Source organism: Marmota marmota, unplaced genomic scaffold (genome assembly GCF_001458135.2).
Source record: "Marmota marmota marmota unplaced genomic scaffold, marMar, whole genome shotgun sequence".
Taxonomy (NCBI): Eukaryota; Metazoa; Chordata; class Mammalia; order Rodentia; family Sciuridae; genus Marmota; species Marmota marmota.
This window is the reverse complement of record NW_025999900.1, coordinates 7,861,746-7,884,097: the sequence shown is the minus strand read 5'-3', so window position 1 is coordinate 7,884,097 and position 22,352 is coordinate 7,861,746. Positions and strand designations below refer to the sequence as shown.

At 46.5% G+C, this 22,352-nt stretch overlaps 1 protein-coding gene across 3 annotated transcripts in view; it reads left to right on the top strand.

Annotated features, from left to right (window-relative positions):
• The first annotated feature begins 18,254 nt into the window (after positions 1-18,254).
• Positions 18,255-22,352, top strand: part of Actn1 (actinin alpha 1) — a 94,492-nt gene continuing 90,394 nt past the window's right edge. The window contains exon 1 of one of the 3 annotated variants that reach the window (XM_015490495.2): positions 18,255-18,661. In XM_015490495.2, coding sequence (XP_015345981.1) covers positions 18,557-18,661 — 105 coding nt within the window. In that variant the 5' untranslated portion in view covers positions 18,255-18,556. The remainder of the gene's footprint in view (positions 18,662-22,352) is intronic. The other 2 variants (XM_015490487.2, XM_015490480.2) reach the window with 2 other exon arrangements.

The window sequence follows — 22,352 nt, the reverse complement described above, 5'->3', positions numbered from 1 at the left end:
CTGCATCTTAGGAGAAACAGACAACTTCTTGCTCCGAGTCGGCAAACGCCTCCGGAAATCCATTGTTACCCCTTCTTTGTTCCAAAGCAAACACTTCCTTGGCCTCTGTTCTCACGCCCAGACAAGCTGTGCAGGCGTGGAGATGGCAGAGCCCAGCACCTGGAGAGATTTCATGAACGCAGGTGAGTGTGACCAAGGAGTGGGGAAGGGGAGAAGCTGGTTCCCTAATGACATTCCAGACTTACATCCAGTCACCTGTTTAGTCACCAGGTGGGCCTGGGTTGACTTTAAGGTGGAAGCTCCATTGCCAGCCCTCTTCCCCAGCTGGGCTAGTTCATGATGATGCTCTCATAGGGAGCTGGTGCCACGGATGTTCACAGATGACTTGAACACACACTGGCCACCTCTGGTTCTGTCGTCACTTCCTTTTTACACAGTTAAAAAATACCTTGGGACCCATGTTATTCCTTTTATCATAAATCTATACCATCATTTTATTTTACTTTCTTTTGGAGGGGGGTACTGGGGGTTGAACTCAGGGGCACTGGACCACTGAGCCACATCCCCAGCCCTATTTTGTATTTTATTTAGAGACAGAGTCTCACCGAGTTCCTGAGGGTCTCGCTTTTGCTGGCTGACTTTGAACTCATAATCCTCCTGTCTTGGCCTCCCGAGTTGCTGGGATTACAGGTGTGTGCCCCTGTATCCGGCTTATTTTACTTACATAAATATATTTTATTGGTGCATCAGGGTTGTACATAATGATGGCATTACCTAGTCGTACGTGAACACAACATAACAACATAATTTGGCCAATGTCACTCCCCAGCACTTCCCCCCTCTATCCCCACTTCTTACCCCCATTCCCTTTCCTTTACTGATCTCCATTTGATTGTCATTGGATCTACCCCCACCTTTCACTTCCCTTTTCCTCTCTACCTTCCACATGCAAGAGAAAACATGCGCCCCTTGACTTTCTGAGTTTGACTTATTTCTGTAAACATGATGGTCTCCAGTTCCATCCATTTTCCTGCAAATGACATAATTTCAGTTTTCTTTATGGTTAAGTAAAACTCCATGGTGTATTCGTACCACATTTTCTTTATCTATTGAGGGACACATAGTCTGATTCCATAGTTTGGCTCTTGTAAGTTGTGCTGCTATAAACACAGGTACGCAACTATCACTGTAGTATGGTGACTTCAGTTCTTCAGGGTACACACCCAGGGGTGCACACCATTATTTTAGACAGAAGACTCTGCTATATCTCCTCATCTCTTTGTACATTCATTTTTCCGCTCCAGATAATCTCCTCCTGTCTACAGGTTTATTTCTGAAACATGTCAGGAAAAACATGCCCACACACTTGATCTGCTGTCCTTTCCAAAATGTTTTGTAGATTCTTTGGGGGAGGGGGTAGGTTAGCTTCTTTCTGGCCAGAAACTAGGTAGTTTTGTTATGATAGTAAACGTACCCTATTTTTTGTTTTATTTTTGGTACTGAGGGTTATACCCAGTGGTACTCTGCCAATAAGCTATACCTCCACCCCTTTTTGTTTTTTTTATTCTGAGACAGAATCTCACTAAATTGCTGAGGTTGGCCTTGAACTCCTGCCTTAGCCTCCAGAGTCACTAGGATTACAGGCATGTGGCACTGCTTCTCGACTGTATCCTGATTTTAGATGATGGAAAAAAAGAAAAAAGGGGCTGGGGTTGTGGCTCAGTGGCAGAGCGCTTGCCTCACACATGTGAGGAACTGGGTTCGATCCTCAGCACCATAGAAAATAAATAAAACAATATACAGACATTGTGTCCATGTATAACTAAAAGAATATTTTAAAAAAAGGAAAGAAAGCATTAAAGAAACTAATAACAAAACCCAGCAACTGTGTTTGTGTGTGCATTAATGGCAATAATTTTGTAGAAAAAGCTTGTATTTGCAAATAATACAAATGGACTTGTGGCCCACCAGGAATGGGGGGACTAACAATCGCAGCAAACCACAGACCAGCTACAAGATTATATGTACCCATCTTTTCCATTCTTAGTACTTGAAAACCTGTCAACATGTTCACTGCTAATAATTCTCTTTCTTGCTTCTGTGGAGAAAAAGGTCAGTGAAGGAACCCAGGATAGACTGCTGAGGAAGACAGGAGGACCTCTGAGACTTGAACACCTTAATCCATGAGGCTCCTTCTCGGGGCAGCTCTCAGCAAAGACCTGTGAACATGGTGGCCAACATGGGTTACAGGGAGTGTGGAGGAGGGTTTTCCAGAAGGCAGGAATGTGGAAGAGGGACTTGAAGAAAAGGTGAGTGGGAGGGTGTGTCAGGAGGGCCATGAGGTAATGTTCCCAGAGTACTCTGAGCCTTCTAGTTAAAGGACCATTTATCCAGGAGTTATTATCCTGGCTATTACTTGTGTCTGTAATAACAGCCGTGACAATGGATTCTGCAAAGGTCAACCCTGGGGCCCCTGTTGCCTAATGCATGCGGTAAGGGCTGGAGGCAGAAGGAGCTGATGAGGTTGATTGTTGATCCAAACAGGTTTCAGCTGGCCGAGATGGTGGAGGCCTGTGAGAAACCCCAGATGGAGTGACTCTTCTCTGGGCCCCAGGCAAGGATGGCAGCTAAAATCTAACTTGAACACATACAAGGTAAGGTATGCAGAGCTCATCTCATCCTGTAGGATTCAGGGTGGAGCCCTGAGAGGCAAGGATTCGCCACAGAGAGAGGGCACTCACTCCAATCAGGGCAGAGGCCCTCCTTGGTCACCAGAGCATCCAGGGGAGGGCTCTGGGCTCTCCTTCTGAACACTTCCCCAACCCCAGGAGGTCAGGGCTGTCCTTTTCTATCTGGAGTTGTCTCAGATCCCACCTGACATTTCTTGGTGGGATGGTAGCCGGTCTATCCCTTCATCTTACATGAGGTAAAGGAGGCCCTTAGAGGTGGAGAGACTGGATCAAGTTCACCCAACCCCGTGGAGGCTGAGCCTCAACCAGCCTTGGCTTCCAGTTGGAGGATCTCTACCTCATCTGCAGTCCCCTCACCCCATCTGAGGCAGGCAGATAGTAGTCTCCCAGGCCCCAACTGTGGGAGACAGGAAACCCAGAGACTACCCTGTTCATACGCACCCCAATTGTGCCTTCCAGCAAATGCCTTTTGAGCACTTGTTACATTTCATGTACTGTCATGCATGGGGGAGAAGGACATGAGGTTTAGAGTTAGACCTCGGTCACTTAATCCCTCAGAGCCTTGATTTCATCACCTGGAAGAATGTGCCTAACACATATGGTGAGTACACCTTGAAAGGTGGCTGGAAAAGATGGGAGCCAGGCCCTCAGGGGAGCCAGAGTCATGAGCAAAGACATGCAGTGGGTCTGAACAAAGGGGCTTAGGAACAGAGGAAGGAATAACTAACTCTAACTAAGATGTACGGTGGCAGTGTTTGCTCTGCCACTTACCAGCTAGTTGACCGACCATAAGCCAATTCCTCAACCTCTCTAGAGGAGCCAGAATTTTCTTAATTATAACACGGGATGATGTAAGTAGCACGTAAATGCAGGGTTATGCATTCATAAATTGGAGATAATAAGAAACATTTGATACTCAGTAGGCATCAATAAAATAGGATCATTGTTTTGGAGGGTGAAGTCAAAGAAATCACAGAAGAGGTGACACTTGAGTTGCATTTTAAGGATGAGCAGAGCCCACCAGGCATGGTGGTGTAGGCCTGTGATCCCGCGGCTCAGGAGGCTGAGGCAGGAGGATCTCAAGTTGAAAGCCAGCCTCAGCAACTTAGCGAGACCCTGTCTCAAAATTAAAAATAAAAAGGAAAAAAAGCTGGGGATATGAGTCTGGGATGGAGCACCCTTGAGTTCAATCCCTGATACCAAAAAAGAAAGAAAAAAAAATAGAGAGATGAGTGAGCTTTAAAGGGAGATGACAGAGGACAAAGGTGAGGAGACACAGAATTAAATGTTTAGAGAAAAATAGTGGCTTGGAGGTTCTGGAGCAGGGCTGTGCAGGGAGCAGTAGAGAGGAGACGGAGCTGGCTGTGATGGGCCTTGTGCCCAGTGCAAACAAATGTGGACCATAAGGGCCATTGGAGGCTTTTTCTTTTTTGTACCAAGGATTAAATACAGGGGTGCTTAACCACTGGGCAACATTGCCAGCCAGATATATATAAAGGGGGATCGAACCCAGGCCCTTGTGCATGCAAGATAAGCACTCTACCAACTGAGCCACAATCCCAGCCCCCACTTTTTATATTTTATTTAGAGACAGGATCTCACTGAGTTGCTAGGTGCCTTGCTAAATTCCTGAGGCTGGTTTTGAACTCTGGATCCTCTTGCCTCAGCCTCCCAAACTGCTGGAATTACAAGCATGCACCACTGTGCCAGGCCATTGGGGGCTTTGTTAGGTCAGGATTAAATCAGTATTTATAAGATAAGCTTCATTAGCACTTTCATGGATGACTTTTAGTTCTGTTTTGTCAAGAACCATATTAGTAGTCATAATACGATGGCGATAAACTTCTGAGTATCTATCAGAACTCTGTCCGTTGCAAGTGTCAGAAAACCAAAATCAGATTACATGTGGTGGTTTTAAAATGAGTCCGCGGATTATTTGATACTCCTTCCCTCAAGGGGTGGAGCCTGATTCCCATCCCCTTGAGTGTAGGCTGGACTCACTCACTTCTAATAAGTGGAGGTGACCATATGTGACTTCAGACTAGGTCACAGAAGGCTCTGAGGGTTCTTCACTCGCCCTGTGTCTGACAGCTCTCCTTGGGGAAGGAAGTGCCATGTCATAGGGCCACACAATCAGCTTTAGAGAGCCCAAATGGCAAGGAGCTGAAGCCTCTTTGCCAACAGCCTGGTGGAGGCCCAGCCTTCACTGTCCTTGCTAACATCCAGACTGAAATTATGGAAGACCCGGTGCCAGAAGCATTTGGCTTAGGGTGCCCCCAATCCTTGACCTATTAGAAACTGTGAAATGTTTGTTCTTTTAAGCTGCTAAGTTTTGCAGTAGTTTATTAAGCAGGAATAGATAACTCATACACAATTTATGCAAAAAGGGAATCAATAGTGCACATAACTGAGAAGTCTTGGATGCAAGGCACCAAAAGATGTCACGTGGACTTGGTTTCTCCTCTTGTTTTCCTCTGTCGTGGCTTTTTTTTTGGGGTGGGTGGGTAGGTGGGGAGTGGTCCTGGGGATTGAACCCAGGGGCACTCAACCACTGAACCCCATCCTCAGCTCTATTTTGTATTTGATTTAGAGACAGGGTCTCACTGAGTTGCTTAGCACCTCCATCTTGCTGAGGCTGGCTTTGAACTCACGATCCTCCTGTTTCAGCCTCCGGGGCAGCTGGGATTTCAGACGGGCGCGGTGTACGGCTGCTGTGGCTTTTTTCACAACTTCCACGTAAGATTCCTGAAAGTTCCAGGCACATCTTTACTGCTGGGCTCTTCAGGAGAAAGGACTGTGTGCCTTTCTCTCTGGAGTGCCTGCGAGTCTCATTATGTGTCCTTCATTCTGATTGGGTCCCATGGTCATTCATAAACCAATTGTTATGCTCTGATTGGTCAGCTGCCCTTTCCTAGTGCTTGGGGGTGGGATCAGCTCTACCTGAAGCACTGGGACCCGGGCAGAGAGGAGCCTCCCCTGAGGAATATCAAGGCGCGGTTGCCTGGAGGGGAAAGTGGTTGCTGGGCAGCAAATACAACAGGTATCTATTGTACCAGCATTTGTATTGTACTTTTCAGTGTGTGCCTGGGGCACGTTATTCCAGCAAGCCACTGTGATCTCCTAGCTATTTCTGGAATGCTTTTGCTTCCTCTTCTCTTTCAGGTCTTAAGTATCATCCTCCCTGAACACCCTTTTTAAATCACGTAATCTCCTTCTACTTCTCTGCATACTATTTCCCTTCCTTGCCTTTGTTTTTCCTTAGAGCTTAGCACATATTATTTTACTTATTTATTTTCTTTTTAGTGTCTCCTATTGAAATGTAAACTCCAGCTATAAATGGTGGTGCTTACCTGTAACCCCAGGCAGCTAGGGAGGCTGAGATAGGAGGATCACAAATTTGATGTCAGCCCTAGCAACTTAAGGGGATCCTGTCTCAAAATTTAAAAATAAATGAAAAGGGTTGTGAGTGTAGCTCAGTGATAGAACACCCCTGGGTTCAATCCCCAGTACCGCCACACACACCGGAAGAAGAAGGAGAAGGAGAAAGGAAAACAGCTTCATGGGGTAGGAACTTTTGTTCATTTTGGCCCCTGCTACATCTTCTGTACCTGAAACAATGCCTGGCACATAGTAGGTACTCAATAAATGATTGAATGAATGCGTGTGCACAGCCATCCTGTGAAGTAGGTAGGATGAAGGTAGCTCTCCTGTTAAAGAGCCCTGAGACTTGAGAGAAAGATCCTGTTGGCACAAAGACTTAAAAAAAGAAGTTTAAAAACTAATTGTTAAGTGTTAATGAGAAAACAACAGAGGGGAACTTTGTGCATTATACTGTGTTCCCACCAAGTGAAGGTTAAATGATGCCCTGATATAGTGGTTCAAATAGAGAAAGTGGTAGGAGACTTGAGTCATCTGGCACGTGGTATTACATCCCGTGCAAAGACCCACCTGTTCCATCACAGTCAGACCTAAATGGGAGAAGCAATTTAGTTTCAGCAAATAGCAACAATCACATTTAAATTAATGTGACTAATTTGAATCTTACTGGTTTTATAGTTTCTTTTAAATAGAATCTGTAAGCTTGTTTTGATTTTATTGTTGATGGTAAGCCTAAAACCTTAAGTTTGTACTTAGTTTTGCATTTGTATATATTTAAGGAACATTAGAACTGAAAATTAAGTACCTGCTAGGATTTGTATCCATTATAAAGAAACTTAGTAATTGAGATGGCAAAACACTTTCCAAAAAGATTCCATCCCTGTGGTCATTAGAGGTTATAAAGGAGGAGTCTGAGAAGGGTATTCTTAGGTGACTGCTCAGGACCACCTAGCCAGAAGCTTCAAGACCACCTGGTGAGTCCAAGCTCTCACTTTGTAGATCAGTGGCCCGGGCCCAGAAGCTCTAGATTCCCAACCCCAGGGCTCTTTCCCTGACCTTATTAGAATACCTGTCTCCCAATGCTGTCCCATCATTTCCCTAGAAGTGATCTGGGCAGGCCTCTAGCACTCAGCATCCGTCCTTGGTAGGCCAGGGGACCCAGTTGCTAAGAGCTCTCCTGCCACTCCCTTTCCCAGGCTGCAATCTGCCTGCAGGCTCCCCAGGGAAGGGGAGTGTTTCTCAGCAGGAATTTCCCCACTGTGATTAGAGTATTTGCTTTGGTCTTTGGTGTGAGTTAGAGATAGCTGGGGGAGAGCTCCCAGCCTTCCTTGGATCTCAGACGTGGCTATCTCTGCTCTCAGAGATTACTTCAAGGTCATGACCCTAGGGTGCTGCTTCAGTTTTATCCCTAGAATTTGGGGAGAGACATGATCACTGGAAAAAAGAGATGTTCCATCACCTGAGACAAGAGAATTAGGCACCCCCCCCCCACACACAAAATGACAACAACAACAACAACAACAACAAAAAAAAACCCGAAAACCTTTCTGCTTACTCCAGTACAGGTTTTTTTTTTTGTTGTTTGTTTGGTTGTTGTTGTTGTTGTTTCAGTACAGGGGACGATTCCAGGACTTGGCACATGCTAGGCAAGTGCTCTACCATTGAGCTACATCCCCAGTCCTTTTTATTTTATTAAATTTTTTAAAATTGTTGATAGACTTTTATTTTATTTATTTATATGTGGTGCTGAGAATCGAACCCAGTGCCTCACACATGCCAGGCAAGTGCGCTACTGCTGAGCCCCAGCCCCAACCCATCCCCAGTCCTTTTAAAAATTTTACTTTGAAACAGAGTCTGGCTAAGTTGCCCGTTCTGGCCTCCAACTTGCAACCCCCTTGCTTTAGCTTCATGAATAGCTGGGATTCTGGGTGTGCACCATTGTGCCTGACTTCTGATCAGTCTTTTTTAAGAGATCCTGCAAGAGGGAAACTGCTGACGGTCCCCTTGTCCCTGACCAGCCTTGGGTGGGAAAGGGAGGAATGGCCACATGGCAAATAGCCCCCATCAGGCAGCAGCTGACCACTAGGAGTCGGGCCTAGTGAAGGCTGACAGTGGCTGGCTGAGGCACATGAGAAACATAGTTGTCTCAATTTTTCCAGCAGTAGCTTCTCAGGAAGCCCAAGAACTTAGGACATCCTTATGTGGACTCTGGCAGAAGACTGGCCTCCTAGGGCTGCCTGTGGGTTGGAGGGGAAATTGAAGCAGAGAGATAGAACTTGACTAAAGCCAGATTTCATTCAACCACGACTGAAGTGGCGCATCTATTATGTTAGGCTATGTGTCCTTCTGTCCCTGTGAGGGGCAGAACCTTTTCTCATCACCATAGGGATGGTTAGGAGAAAAAATGTGGACAAAGAGCTCAAATAAAGCAGAGAATGATTTCTCAGTCACAAATGGTACCCTGTGGAAGTTCATGGGAAAGAGTGTCCATTAATTAGATTCCTACTGGGAACAGGGACCAAAGTGAAGCCTCTGGCTTCCTGCGATTTCCAAGAAACCATAGTGAGTTTTTCCTACCTTCATCTAGCCTTCTACAAATATAAGTTGTGTATCCCTTATCCGTAATGCTTGGGTCTAGAAGTGTTTCAGATTTTAAAATTTTGGAATATTTACATATACACAATATGATATCTTGGGGATTATATATAAGTCTAAATCCAAAATTCATTTATGTTGCATACACACCTTGTACACATAGATTGAAAGTAATTTAATACCCTAATTTCAGTACACCTGTGTGCTTTTGTGTGTATGTATGTGTATGCTGTACTGGGAATTTAACCCAAGAGTCCCTTACCACTGGGCTATATTCTTGGGCCTTTACATTTTTTATTTTGAAATAGGGTCTTGCTAAGTTGCTGAGGCTGGCTTCAAACTTGAGATCTTCCTGCTTCAGCCTCCTGAGTTGCTGGGATTACAGGCATGAGGCATCATGCCTGGCTTGCACCTGTGGGATTTTTTTTTTAAGAGTTTATCATTCTTTAAATAAACAAATATATATATATATATATATATATATATATATATATATATATATATATACACACATACATACATACACACACACATACACACACATATATGTTGTATGTGGACACAATTTATTTTTATGTGGTGTGGAGGATTGTACCCAGTGCCTCACTTATGCTAGGTGAGCAGTCTACCACTGAGCTACAAACCAAGCCCCTGCACCTGTGTTTTGACTACAACCCATTACACAAGGTTGGATGTGAAATTTTCCAAAGATGGTATTATGTTGTCACTCAGAAAGTTTGTTTGTTTGTTTATTTATTTATTTATTTTTAGGTGTAGATGGACACAACACAATGCCTTTATTTATTTATTTTTTTAATGTGGTGCTGAGGACCGAACCCAGGTCCCGCCCGTGCTAGGCAAGCGCTCTACCCCTGAGCCACAATCCCAGCCCACTCAGAAAGTTTTTGAGCTGGGCATGGTGGCATACACCTATAATCCCCAAGGCTCAGGAGGCTGAAACAGAAGGATCTCGAGTTCAAATCCAGCTTCAGCAACAGTAAGGTGCTAAGCAACTAAGGGAGATCTTGATTCTAAATAGAAAAAAAAAAAGAAAGAAAGAAAGAAAAAGAAAAAAGAAAAAAAGAAAAGTTTTGGATTTTGGAGCATTTGAAATTTTGGATTTTCCCATTAGGAACACTCATCTCACACTCTTGACTAGTGTGCTCTTGAACTCTTAGGAAGAAAGAACCTGTTAGCGTCACTTGCCATAAAGAGACTGTTGGCATCATTCAGTGAGGTGAGAAAACTCAGGAAACAAGGAAGAAAATCCCCAGATCTGCAGCTAGGGAGCTCACAGTGCTTTTAGTTTCCAGAATCTTGCAGATCCTCCTTGCCTTTGTTTTCCCGCAGGGCCTTGTGGGACCAATGTCACACAGTAGGTCAAGCTGAAGGAACTAGTAGAGTTGAAATGTCTGCTGCGTGCAGGCCCTGGGCTGGCACTCTACCTTCTTTCTGTCACCTTGCCTGTCTGTCCAGTTCATTTTTGCCCTCTCAGACTGAACCTGTTGGTGGCTGTTAGATGTTTGAATTCTAGGGGAAGAAGCCCCTGATCTGGGGACACTGGCTTTGAGAGGACCAGGGATTTTTTGGAGCCCGCATCCTGCCTGGAACAGGATGAGCGTGGGGAAGTACTCCCAGAACTCACAGGGAGTATGATCCGAATGCTTCCTTCTTTCCCAGGGAGTTGGGTCATCTACCCCAGAGCGAGATTCTTTAGACAACAAAGCACCTGTGGCTCTGACTGACTCACTGAAGCCGCTGCCCAGAGTGTGGGTGATGGATGAGGCAGGCGTCTGAGCTGCTGTGGAGAAGCTGGGAGTTGGGGGTAGGTGTTATTCTCTTCCTTGAGCAGCTCCACAGAAAGCCCCCAGCTGGTGGAGGAAGCCATTTCAGGGTCCTCCTCCTCACCACCGCCCTAAGGTTCCTTTGTGATTGCACCCAGAGAAATCCAAAGAATGGATGGTAAAAGGACACCAAAGCCTGGGCCTCTGGAAAGAAGCATTGTTTCCTAGGTAAGTGTCCCTACTATGTCCATTTTCCATCTTACCTCATTCTACTTTGGCTGTACATGAAATACATGAACACCCAGGTATTTTTTTTTTTCTTGCATTACTAGTGATTGAACCCTGCATGCTGGGCAAGTGCTGTACCACTGAACTATAGCCCTAGCTCAAATAATATATATTTTTCTTTCTTTCTTTTTCTTTTCTTTTTTTTTTTTCTTTTGAGATGGATTCTTGTTCTGTTGCCCAGGCTGGTCCGAATTCATAAACTCAAGTGATTGTTCTGCCTCAACCTCCTGAGGAGCTGGGAGGCACCCCTCCACACCCAGCCAGGATTATTTTTAAAGAGCTGTTTTTCTTAAACTTTTTATTGAAAAGTCATCTAAAAGCTGAGTGCAGTGGCACATGACTGTAATCCCAGCAGCTCGGGTGGAGGATGGGGAGGCTGAGGCAGAAGGATCTCAAGTTCAGAGCCAGCCTCAGCAACTTAATGAGGCCCTAAGCAACTCAGTGAGATCCTGTCTCTAAATAAAATACAAAAAAAAGGACTGAAGATGTGGCTCAGTGGTTAAGCACCCCTGGGTTTAATCCTGCTACCAAAAAACAAACAAAAGTCATCTAAAATATATTTGCTCCAGCTTCCCACCAAAGCAAACCAAACCAAAACAGTTCCTATCAGGACCAAACAGCCTATCCCAACAATCATCCATGGAATAGTTATTAAACATATGCTATTTATTCTTAGAGAGACAGGACCTCATCTGTCTTATTTGGTCTTGTATCTTTAAAAAAAATATTTGTTTCAATTGTAGGTGGACACAGTAACCTTTTTTTATGTGGTGCTGAGGATCAAATGCTAGGCAAGAGCTCTGCCACTGAGCCACAACCCCAGCCCTTGATCTTGTATCTTTTTATTTATTTATTTATATTTTGTTGGTACTGGGGATTGAACCCAAGGCCTTGCCCATGCTAGGCAAGCATTCTACTGCTGGGCTACATCCCTAGGCCCCTGCTCTTTTTCTTTCTTTCTTTCTTTCTTTCTTTTTCTTTTCTTTTCTTTTTTTTTGTTCTGGTGATTGAACTCAGGGCACTTGATGACTGAGCCACATCCCTAGCCCTATTTTTTATATTTTATTTAGAGACAGGGTCTCACTGAGTTGCTTGGCACCTCTCTTTTGCTAAGGCTGGCTTTGAACTCGTGATCCTCCTGCCTCAGCCTTCAGGGCTGCTGGGATTACACGATGTGCTACTGTGACTGGCTAGGCCCCAGCTCTCCCATTTTATCTTTACTTCAATCACAGTGTCAGCACAGAGAAGTGGCCTAATATTTTTTGAATCAATAAAATGAATGAAATTTGGGGAAGTAATAAAATATGCATGTTGTTGTCCCCTCCCTCAAGCAGAGGACAAAGCTATGAATCAATGGCAGCAGGGATGAGTGTTATTTATCCAGATGGCCAAAAAGCATATGAAAAGATTTAACCTATAAAAAGAGACCACTATTCACCCACTATAATGGCTCATTTGTTTGTTTGTTTAGTTTTTTTCTTTTTAAGAGAGAGAGAGAGAGAGAGAGAGAGAGAGAGAGAGAGAATTAATAATATTTATTTTTTAGTTTTCGGTAGACACAACATCTTTATTTTATTTGTATGTGGTGCTGAGGATCGAACCCAGTGCTCTGCGCATGCCAAGCAAGCGCGCTACCGCTTGAGCCACATCCCCAGCCCTGATTGTTTATTTTTTTAATTGACAATACTAGGTAGAAGGAGGATCTAGAGTAATGGAAATCCTCATACCCTGCTGCTAGGAGAGTAAGTTGTTACAGCCAATTTGAAAAACTGGCAATATTTACTAAAGTAAAACATATGCCTACCCAGTGACCCTGGCAACTCCATTCTTAGGTATATGCTCAAGAGAAATGAATGCATATGTTCATAAAAATACACAAAAAATGTTCATAGTAGCTTTATTCATAGCAGCTCCAAACTGTAAGCAATGAACCTATCAACTTGGGGTATATTCATGTAACAAAACAAACAAGCCCAAACAAACAAACAAACAAACAAAAAACCCACAACAAAACCACAATGTGAATGAATCTCATAGACATTTAATTGAGCTAAACAATCCAGAAATCAAATTTTACATATTTATATGAAGTTCAAAAAACAAAATAAAAATAATTATTTATGATACAAAGTCAGAATGGTCGGTACTTGTGTGGATTGAGAGTAGACTGAAAGGGGCATGAGAACCTGAGGTGCTGGAAATGCTTCATATCTTGACCTGGGTGGAGGTAATATAGATGTAGACACGTGTACGATTTTATGGAGATATGTGCTTAAGATTAGTGCATGTGATTAATGCACTTTATTGTATGTTATGCCTAACTTAAAAACAAAAGGATGTTATAAACATACCTTAACATCCCTGTAAAAAATTGAACATTTTTAGTGGTCATGTTTCCTGTATGTCAGGACTAGGACTAGTATCAGCAGTGTTACATCACTAGTGTGATTGTGCTAGTTAGAAGACTGGTCAGTTCATCCATTCACCAGCTTTGGCCCATTAGGGCCTCCTCCCTTATTGAGAAGACCAAGACCCTTGGTGATGTTCCCACCCACTTCCTGACTCCCTTCCTACAAGCTATCCTCACAGCCTCACCAATTCTTACTTCCCTCTTGGTTTCTCAGAAGACCAGGGTCTTTCTTCTTATTCATGATCTATTCTTTAATGGGTGTCCTTGAACCCAACAGAGTCCTGCCTCAACGACTTCATGCTGTCCCTAACTTTCTTTCTTTTTTAAGTGGAGCACGGTTCTTTTTTTTAATATCTATTTTTTAGTTGTAGGTGGATATTGGACATATCTTTATTTCATTTTTACATGGTGCTGAGGTTTGAACCCAGTGTCTCCCATGTGCTAGGTGAGCGCTCTACCACTGAGCCACAACCCCAGCCCCATCCCTAACTTTCTTTTGCTTACATTGTCAACCCTTTCCTCTCAACTGGATCCTTCTTCTCAGACTATAAACAAATCCAGTTTCTCTAATTCTAGAAGAAATCCTCCTTTGACCACAGTCTCCCTCTAGTTACTACCTATTATTGTTCCCCTTGCTTAAAAAAAATTTTTTTGGTTGTTGATAGATCTTTATTTTATTCATTTATACACAGTGCTGAGAATTGAACCTCACACATGCCAGACAAGTGTGCTACCGCTGAGCCCCAGCCCCAGCCACCCACCCCTGCCTTTCTTTTTTCTTAATATTTGTTTAGTTGTAGATGGACATACTACTTTTATTTATTTAATTTTATGTGGTGCTGAGGATCGAACCCAGTGCCTCACATGTGCTAGGCGAGCACTCTGCTACTGAACCACAACCCCAGTCCCTGATTTTTCCCCTTCTATATTAACTGTTTTCATTATTTCACCTCCTAATTTTTTTTTCTTCTTCTCCTTCTTTTTGGTACCAGGATTGAAGCCAGGGGTGCTTAATCACTGAGCCACATCTCCAGTCCTTTTTGAGACAGGGCCTTGCTTAAATTGCTGAGGACTTGCAATCCTCCTGACTCAGCCTCCTGAGTCACTCAGATTATAGGCATGTCCCACCATGCCCCTCTCTCCTACTGCTTCTTAAATTCACAGCTTCAGCCACTCCTAAAATCCACAGGCCAAGGCCATCAATGAATTTTTCACTGTCATATCCAAAGAATACTTTTTAAAAAAAGATATTTATTTTTAAGTTTTAGGTGGACACCACATCTTTATTTTACATTGATGTGGTGCTGAGGATCGAACCCAGTGCCTCCTGCATGCTAGGCGAGCCCTCTACCACTGAACCACAACTTCAGCCCCTCCAAAGAATACTTTTTGGGCCTTACTTTCCAGACTTTTCTGATATAGCTGATATTGTTGGTTCCTCTCACTTTGAAATCTAATTCCCTTGACCAGCTCAACACAGTAAGTTCTAGACTCTCCTTGTTTCTGGGTGATCATTTCCTCTCTGTCTCTTTCAGGGATCTGGTTCTCTAAGTATTGCAGGTCAGAGTTCTGCCTTGGTTCTCTTCTCATCTCCACATGGGCATCCTTCATGATCTTCTCATGGTATCAATACCACCCATGTGCTGCTTGCTGGGTAGCTGAACCTGGAATTCTAAGGGCACTTCAAATTCAGTGTGTTTAAACTCAATTCAAGATTCTGCTCTCAGGGTTGGGGATATAGCTTAGTTGGTGGAGTGTTTGCCTCACATGCACAAGGCCCTGGGTTCAATCCCCAGCAAAAACCACACACACACACACACACACACACACACACACACACGCAAAGATTCTGCTCCCAAACCTTGTCTTCTGTTCTGTCTCAGTTGGTTGTACTTCTGCCATTCTTCAGATCACCCAAACTATAAACTCCTGATTAAAGCAGAATTTCTCAACCTCAGCACTACCGGGGTTTGGGGCCAGAAAATTCCCTGTTGTGGGAAGGTGGTTCCATCCATTGTAGGATGTTTAGCAGCAACCCTGACCTCCCTCCAGCTGAAGTCAATAATAACTCATCTGCTGTGACAATCAAAAATGATTACACGTTGAGCCAGGCATGGTGGTGCACACCTGTAATCCCAGCGGCTCTGGAGGCTGAAACAGGAGGATCTCAAGTTCAGTCAGCCTCAGCAACTTAGCAAGGCCCTAAGGAACTCAGTGAGACCCTGTCTCTAAATAAAATATAAAAAAGGGCTGGGGATGTGGCTTGGTGGTTGCACATTTTTGGTCAATCCCCGGTAGCAAAGTCTCCCCCCAAAACAAAAATGATTGCACATTGATAAATATCCCATGGGGGCAGGTGTGTGAATATTCTGTGGTTGAGAATCACTGCATAAAGGCATGGGTCTAGGAGTCACTGTGCAAATTTGGACTAGCTACCTGAACCTTGGTTCATTTTTTTCCTCTTAGAAGGAGCTTAAATAGGATAACACACTGTAGGTAAAGTACATTTTCTTCCCATATTAGATCTCAGTGAAAACTCCTGTCTCTTCCATATGTCAAATAAAATTCTTAGGTGTCTCAGTTTTAGCTCTTGAGTATTTTGTCTATCTACTGTTCTCCATTCCTATCTGGATTATGATAACACCTCTGCAACTGGTCCAGCCAGCTTTGTTCCCCTTAGAGGAACACTGGACACAGCATATGAGCCCACCTCTGCAACACTAAACACTTCCCACCCCTGCCCCACCTGGCCTTGTTCCAGCCCATTCCAGCCCATGCCAGGCATTCCTCTGTATACCCTGCTGGTTCCTGTCCCTGTTAGCTTATGCTGTTCCTTCTGCCTGGAATGAGCTCCCACACTCTGTCTCTCATTCCTTAAGTCTCACTCAAGTTTCACCTCCTTCAAAAAGGTAAACACAGGCTTCCTTTCCCATGCAGCTTTGTGCTCCTCCTCTGTGTGCCTATAGAACCCCCTTAGATCTTTTCCTGCATCCACTCTCTGCATCACAGTTTTGTTTCTGCATCTGCCCTTGCTGGGCTGCGTGGGGCAGGGATTGTGTCTTTTTCATCTCTATGTACACAAAGTCTAGCACATTTCCTAATAGACAGTGCTCAGAAATATTTATTGAGTGAATAAATAGATATAACACCATCATTACCCTCTATGTTAGGTTTAGAGCCATAGTTTAGAAGTGGTTATAAAATAGTCCATAAATCCCCTGTCTCTGTGGCTCAGAAGCAGTGCTTCCTTGGCCAGCAGCTTGTGGAAGGCACCGTGCTGATGGTGACACTTGCATATACATGTGTGGGTGACTAATGATGCGTGGACCAACACTGCCAATATCTGCTTACAACAGCATCAGCTGGCTTCTCCAAGAATCAGAGGCACTTTCTTTTCCTTTTCCATACATGGCCTCTCAAGTATTTTAGTTCAGGGAATTTCCTGTCAGTGAATGTTTTCTTCTAACTCCTTCACTCACCTCTGGATTGACATATTTGCTTGTGAACTCATGTGTGTTTGTGTTTTGCAGTTGACTTAGCCATTCATTCTACAAATACAGTTGTCCTTCCATTTTCATGCTTCTGAATCTGCTATGCAACCAACCAGATTGAAAATATCCTGGGGGAAAATTGATGAATGTATACACTTCTTTTTCTTGTCATTATTCCCTACACAACACAGTGTAACAGCTATTTACATAGCATTTACATTGTATTAGTATCATAAGTAACCTAGAGATGGTTCAAAGTATACAGGAGGATGTATGTAGGTTTTACATAATATTATGCCATTTTATGTAACAGAGTTGAGCATCTGCAGATTTTGGTATCTGCAGGGGTCTTGGAATCAATCCTCCTGAATAGGAAGGGTGACTATATAAATTAAGCCCTACCATGCTAGGTATAGTGGTGACACTGACACTTCCACTGTCCACATGGGAACCATTTATTGAAGAAATGACTACTGATTTCTAGACTCACCATCCCACAGGGGAGCCCATCTGGATGTGAACCCTGTCTCTCCCTAGGAACTATCATGGCTGGACTAACAGGTTTCATTCATCTTAGGTCTGAGAAAGGCCATCCAGGTTCCAAGCAGCAGTATAGTCAATCTTGTTTTCCTTCCTCATCCAGTAACAGTAAGGCTTTGTTTATTGGGCATAAGGTTACAGTATTGGCCTTCGGAGTCCTGAGCCTGCTAAAACTCTTGTCCAGCTCAGCTCTTCGGACCTTAGTTTCCTCATATGTCAGGTGTGTGTATATGGCAAGGGGCTATGCTGTAGGGCCCTTCTTCCCAGTTTTTAGGGTGGTGCTGAGGGTCTGTGTGAAGGGGAAGGCCAATCAAAGATAGCTCCAGCCACAAAGCTTGCCCGAGGGAATACCGGGGAGCCGGGCAACGCAGCCTCCACCCAGAAAGCCCGCGGAGGAGCAGTCCCCTGAGTCTAAGCGCCGGCCCCAGGGGACCCTGTATGGACGCGGGAAAGCTCAGTGGCCTCAGAAAGACGTTTATTGGCGAGAAACCTGGCTCCCACAGGGCAGGGATCAGCCGGGTCGCCCCGGGAGGGGCGGGGATGGTGGTGGAGTCAGGAAATTCCCAGGAAATTCCTTTCCCCTAAGGGGCCCCTCCCCGCCCCCTTTCCTAGGGTGCCGACTTGTCCAGACCAGGTTCCCTGAGAAGGAAAAAATAAAATGCTCCTTCGGTTTCTCCGAGCTTCTCCAGCCCCCGCCGGGCCGGGGGTTTGAAGCACGCGTGGGAGCGCAACAACGCCTGTGCGACCAAGTTCGGGGCCTTTGCTCGGGCGGGGAATGGGTCCAATTCCCGGTGGCTCCCGGGGTTCCCAAGCGCGCTGTCGCTTGGTCCCCGAGCTCTGGAGGCGTCCCCCGGCTTCGGTCCTGTTCAGCTTAAGCTGGTGTCACATGAGCCGCGGGGGAGTGGGAACCCGGAGAGTGGGCGGGGGCGTGCGCGCCGGGAGGGGGCCGCCTAGTCCACCTATATGCACCGCAGCCCGCCTGACGGATGCCAGGAATTCCCAATGAGAGGCGATGGGGGGAAGTTTGGGCAACTCGGTCTGGCCAATGGAGAACCTCGGGAGGGCTCTGCCCCTTTCCCCCGCCCCCGCCCGCCTCGGCTCCGGCAGCGCGAGTGTGTCCGCCTCGCTCAGTGTGCGTGGAGATTAGGTCCGAGCGCCCGCCCCAGGCAGGCAGTCCGCGAGCTCCAGCTGCCGCTGTCTCCGCCAGCACTCGCAGCCTCCTCGAGCAGCGCCGCGGCGGAACCCGGCGCAGGGGAGCTAGCCCGGCCCCGCCAGCCCAGCCCAGCCCGGCCGACTCCCTCCCCACGCCGGGGCAGCCGCCGCCGTCGCCCGTAGAGAAGGTGGAGGAAGAAATTCAGCCCCTAGCACGCGCACACCATCATGGACCATTATGATTCACAGCAAACCAATGACTACATGCAGCCCGAAGAGGACTGGGACCGGGACCTGCTTCTGGACCCGGCCTGGGAGAAGCAGCAGAGAAAGGTTAGCCGCCCTCGCCCTCCCGCCGCAGCCCCAGCCCCCAGCTGGGACCTGCTCTGCCTGCCGCGCTTCGGGCTCCGGGCTCGGAACGGGTTCCGGGCGCGCACGGGCGGGGGCGGGGACTGCGCGGCCACCGCGAGGTGGGGTGTTGGGTTACAGGCTCGGGGCGGAAGCTGGAGCGCCCCTGCCCCAGAGCCCGCGAACGGCGAGCTCCGGCACGGGGAGGTGGCGCCGCCGGCGGGCAGGTCTCCTTGAGGCGGGTGATTCAGGCCACCCGGACGTTCTGCTGCCACCATCCCGGTATAGGCAGGGAGCGGAGGCGGTGCTCCTGAGGTTGGGGCTGAGACCCCAGCTCGGTGGCTGCCTATTGGTATCGGTTTTCCCTTCCCTTCCCTTCCCCGCCCCCTGGTCGCCTCCATAGGGCGTGCTGTGGCAGCGCGCTTCCTGGGCCGCCCAGGGCTCAGTACCTGAGGGGCCAGCTGCCCCCGTCTCTAGGCTCCCTAGCTCCAGCTCGCAGGCGGTCGGAGAGCTAGCGCTGGGGGGCTTGGCGGCGGTCTTCGGATCTGCCTGGAGGTGGACCTGCTGGAGTGTGGCTGGGGCCGAGAAAACCTGGGGGGCGTCCGCTGGCTTTCCAGACGGCCTTGTGGGGGCGGGGTCAGGACCGAGAACCGTTTTATTGCTTAACTCTGTGGGTCGGTAGCTGCAAGCTTTGCGTCTGCGTCCTGTTACTCCCATACCTGCTCTTTTCCTGGGAGGAAAGCTAATTTGGGCACCTTGATTCGAGTTGAGGGTCTCTAGGATGAGGAACAGACTCTGGAGCTATCTGGGGTCAGTGGGGATCCCTGTTTAACCACGGAGCTGCGTCCCTGGCGCCGTGTGCAGGGTACGCGCTGCGCCACTGGGCTTGGGGCTGGGAAGCTGGCGATGGGACCCGGGCATAGTGGCTAGTGGTAGGAAGAGGTCAGAAACCACTCTTGTTGGAGGAGGGCGCACCAACCCCGCTGCTGCTTCCTGCCTGCTCTGTGAGCCCTTGCCCCAGGCAGCCACGTACCCTGAACCCCACCCCCCCAGCTGCCCGCTCCCATCCGGTCCCTCCCGGTTTCATACCCCCCCTCCCCCGCTGATCTGGGAATGGGGGGGGGACAGGATGGCGCGTCCCTCTGGATAGTGCGGTTAGGGCTGGGCTTAAGGGAGAATGCTCATGTCCAAAAATGGTAACATTCATTCCCTTTTTTAAACTTAAAAGGGGGGGAGTTTAGAGAGCCGACTGAAGTTTTTTTTTTTTTTTTTTTAGCCAAAGGCATCCTGTATTAGCTCACTCAGGAATCCTAAGCCCTGAAACCATTCCCTTTTACTCACTTCATCAGACACGCAGAGGTAATTTGAAACACACCACAATGGGCTTCCTCAGACTGGTGACCCGAGGCCCATGTGCCTGGGCTTCTGTTGGGCCTGGCACTAGAGGACATCAACCTGGGAAGATTCCCCTGGCTCTGAACTGACTTCTTTGTAATTTAGCAGTTGCTTAAACACACCCTACCCATCTTCCTGTCAGCTTCCTACTGGAGAGCTGAGGGCTGAGGGGCTGTTGCCAGCCCCACCACTCATTTAGCTTATTTCCTGGGACCATTGAGCTGTTGATGGAACTGAAGGTTGAGTGAGCAATTTGGAGGTGTCCATGAGGGATAAGGCTGGGGTAGGATGCCTTTCTCTCTCTCTCTCTCTCTCTCTTTTTTTTTTTTTTAATTTTTAATTTCAAGGTAAAGCCTCCTTGAAAACAATTTTTAAAAAATATTTTTTTAGTTATACATGGACACAATATCTATTTTGTTTATTTGTATGTGGTGCTGAAGATTGAACCCAGTGCCTCACATGTGTGAGGCAAGTGCTCTGTCACTGAGCCACAACCCCAGCCCTTTGAAAATAATTTTAAATTTAAATCTAAATGGGGCTTGGGTTATGGCTCAGCGGTAGAGCACTCTTCTAGCATGTGCGAGGCCTTGGGTTTGATCCTCAGCACCACATAAAAATAAATAAATAAAGGTATTGTGTCCAAGGGTGACCTTTTTAAAGAAAAATTTAAATCTAAATGGATTTTAATTTAAATTGGACAGGAGAAGAGGGATTAGGATGATGGACCTCTTGGGATCGTCCATGGGGAGTATTAGAGAAATCTCTGCTTGAAGCACTAACTTATGCCTGGGATGGGTAGGAGTGATAGAGCTTTCTAGGAACCTGGTCCCTGTAAGGGCTGTGAGACTCAGTTCCTAGGGGACAGAGAGGCCCCTTGTCCTACACATAACATTCAGTTTTACTGAGTGAATGAAGGAATGCAAAAGTAACCACCAACTCTCACCAGGGTCACACTCCCGTTCTCATATTCACCTAACAACAGGATTAATTCCCAGGATTCTGAGCTGGTAGGAGCAGATCATCTGGGAAATTTGGTCATCTAGGAGGCAAAGGCAGCAGTGTCAGGGGCTGTTCTAATCATGTCACCTAGATTAGTTGTTCCCATCAGCTCTGTGAGCCAGGCACACATGAGGATGAGGAAATGAGCCAGAGAGGGGAAGTAGCCAGTCCTGAGCCCAGCTTCTCCTCACTTGCCCCTCCTTTGGGAGGAAGGAGGCATCACAGCAGGGTCTGGCATCCAGAGACAGAGGATCTCTGGACCAGGGGCTCTCACCTGCTTTGTTAGGGTTCCTGGCCAGGGACTGGCAGAAGTGTCTCTGGTTCTGACTTGGAAAATCAGGTCCAAGTTTTTTTTTTTTTTTTTGGTACTAGGAGTTGAACTCAGGTGTGCTTCACCACTGAGCCACATCCCCAGCCCCCTTTAAAAAAAATTTTTTTTTTTTTTTTCATTTTTTGAGACAGTATCTTGCTAAGTTGCTGAGATTCTCACTAAGTTGCTGAGGCTGGCCTTGATTTTAAGATTCTCTTGCCTTAGCCTCCCAAGTTGCTGTGATTACAGGTGTGTGCCACTGTTCCTGGTTTGGCTTAGGTTTTTTTTTTTAGATTTTCTCCTGCCATTTAATTGTCTGTCACTTTTTGTGGGCCTCAGTTTCCTTTTTGGCAGAACTTCTTTCCTGCACGTATCTCAGCATCGTGATAGGGATGTAAGGAGTTGATATTACATAAGACTTAAAGCTACTTGTAGCTTTTAACACTTTCCAGGGTCCACAAGAGGACAGAGACCAGCCATTGGAGAGGGAGGCAGAGGAGGTATGGGAGGTAGGGCACTGTACCTTGGAACCCAGGGTTACCAGGTAAGAGACTGAAGACTCTGTTTTTACCCTTGGGGCAACCATGGCTATTTCTGAGACTTTGGGCAGCCATTTACTTCTCTGAACTTTGATTAGATTGTTCCACAGATGGCTTTGTGAACACTGACTCTGAGCCATGCATGGTTCTAGGTGCTGGGTGCAGGGAACTGAGCAAGACAGACCAGGTCCCTGTTTTGGGGTGCTTCCATTATTTTTCCTTGTCTGTAAACGGCTTCATTCCTGCCCTGCCAACCTTCCAGGGCTCTTGTGGAGTTTTGATTAAACAGTACAGTAGGAAATACTTCATTGATGAAGTTGAGGCCTGGTGCAGATGCAGGTGGGAGTCTCAGCAGGCAGGAGGCACAACTCAAGGAGCTTCCTGGAGTTGGCTGTGACTTGTCCCTTCCAAGAATGGTTTAGTACAGAGTTGT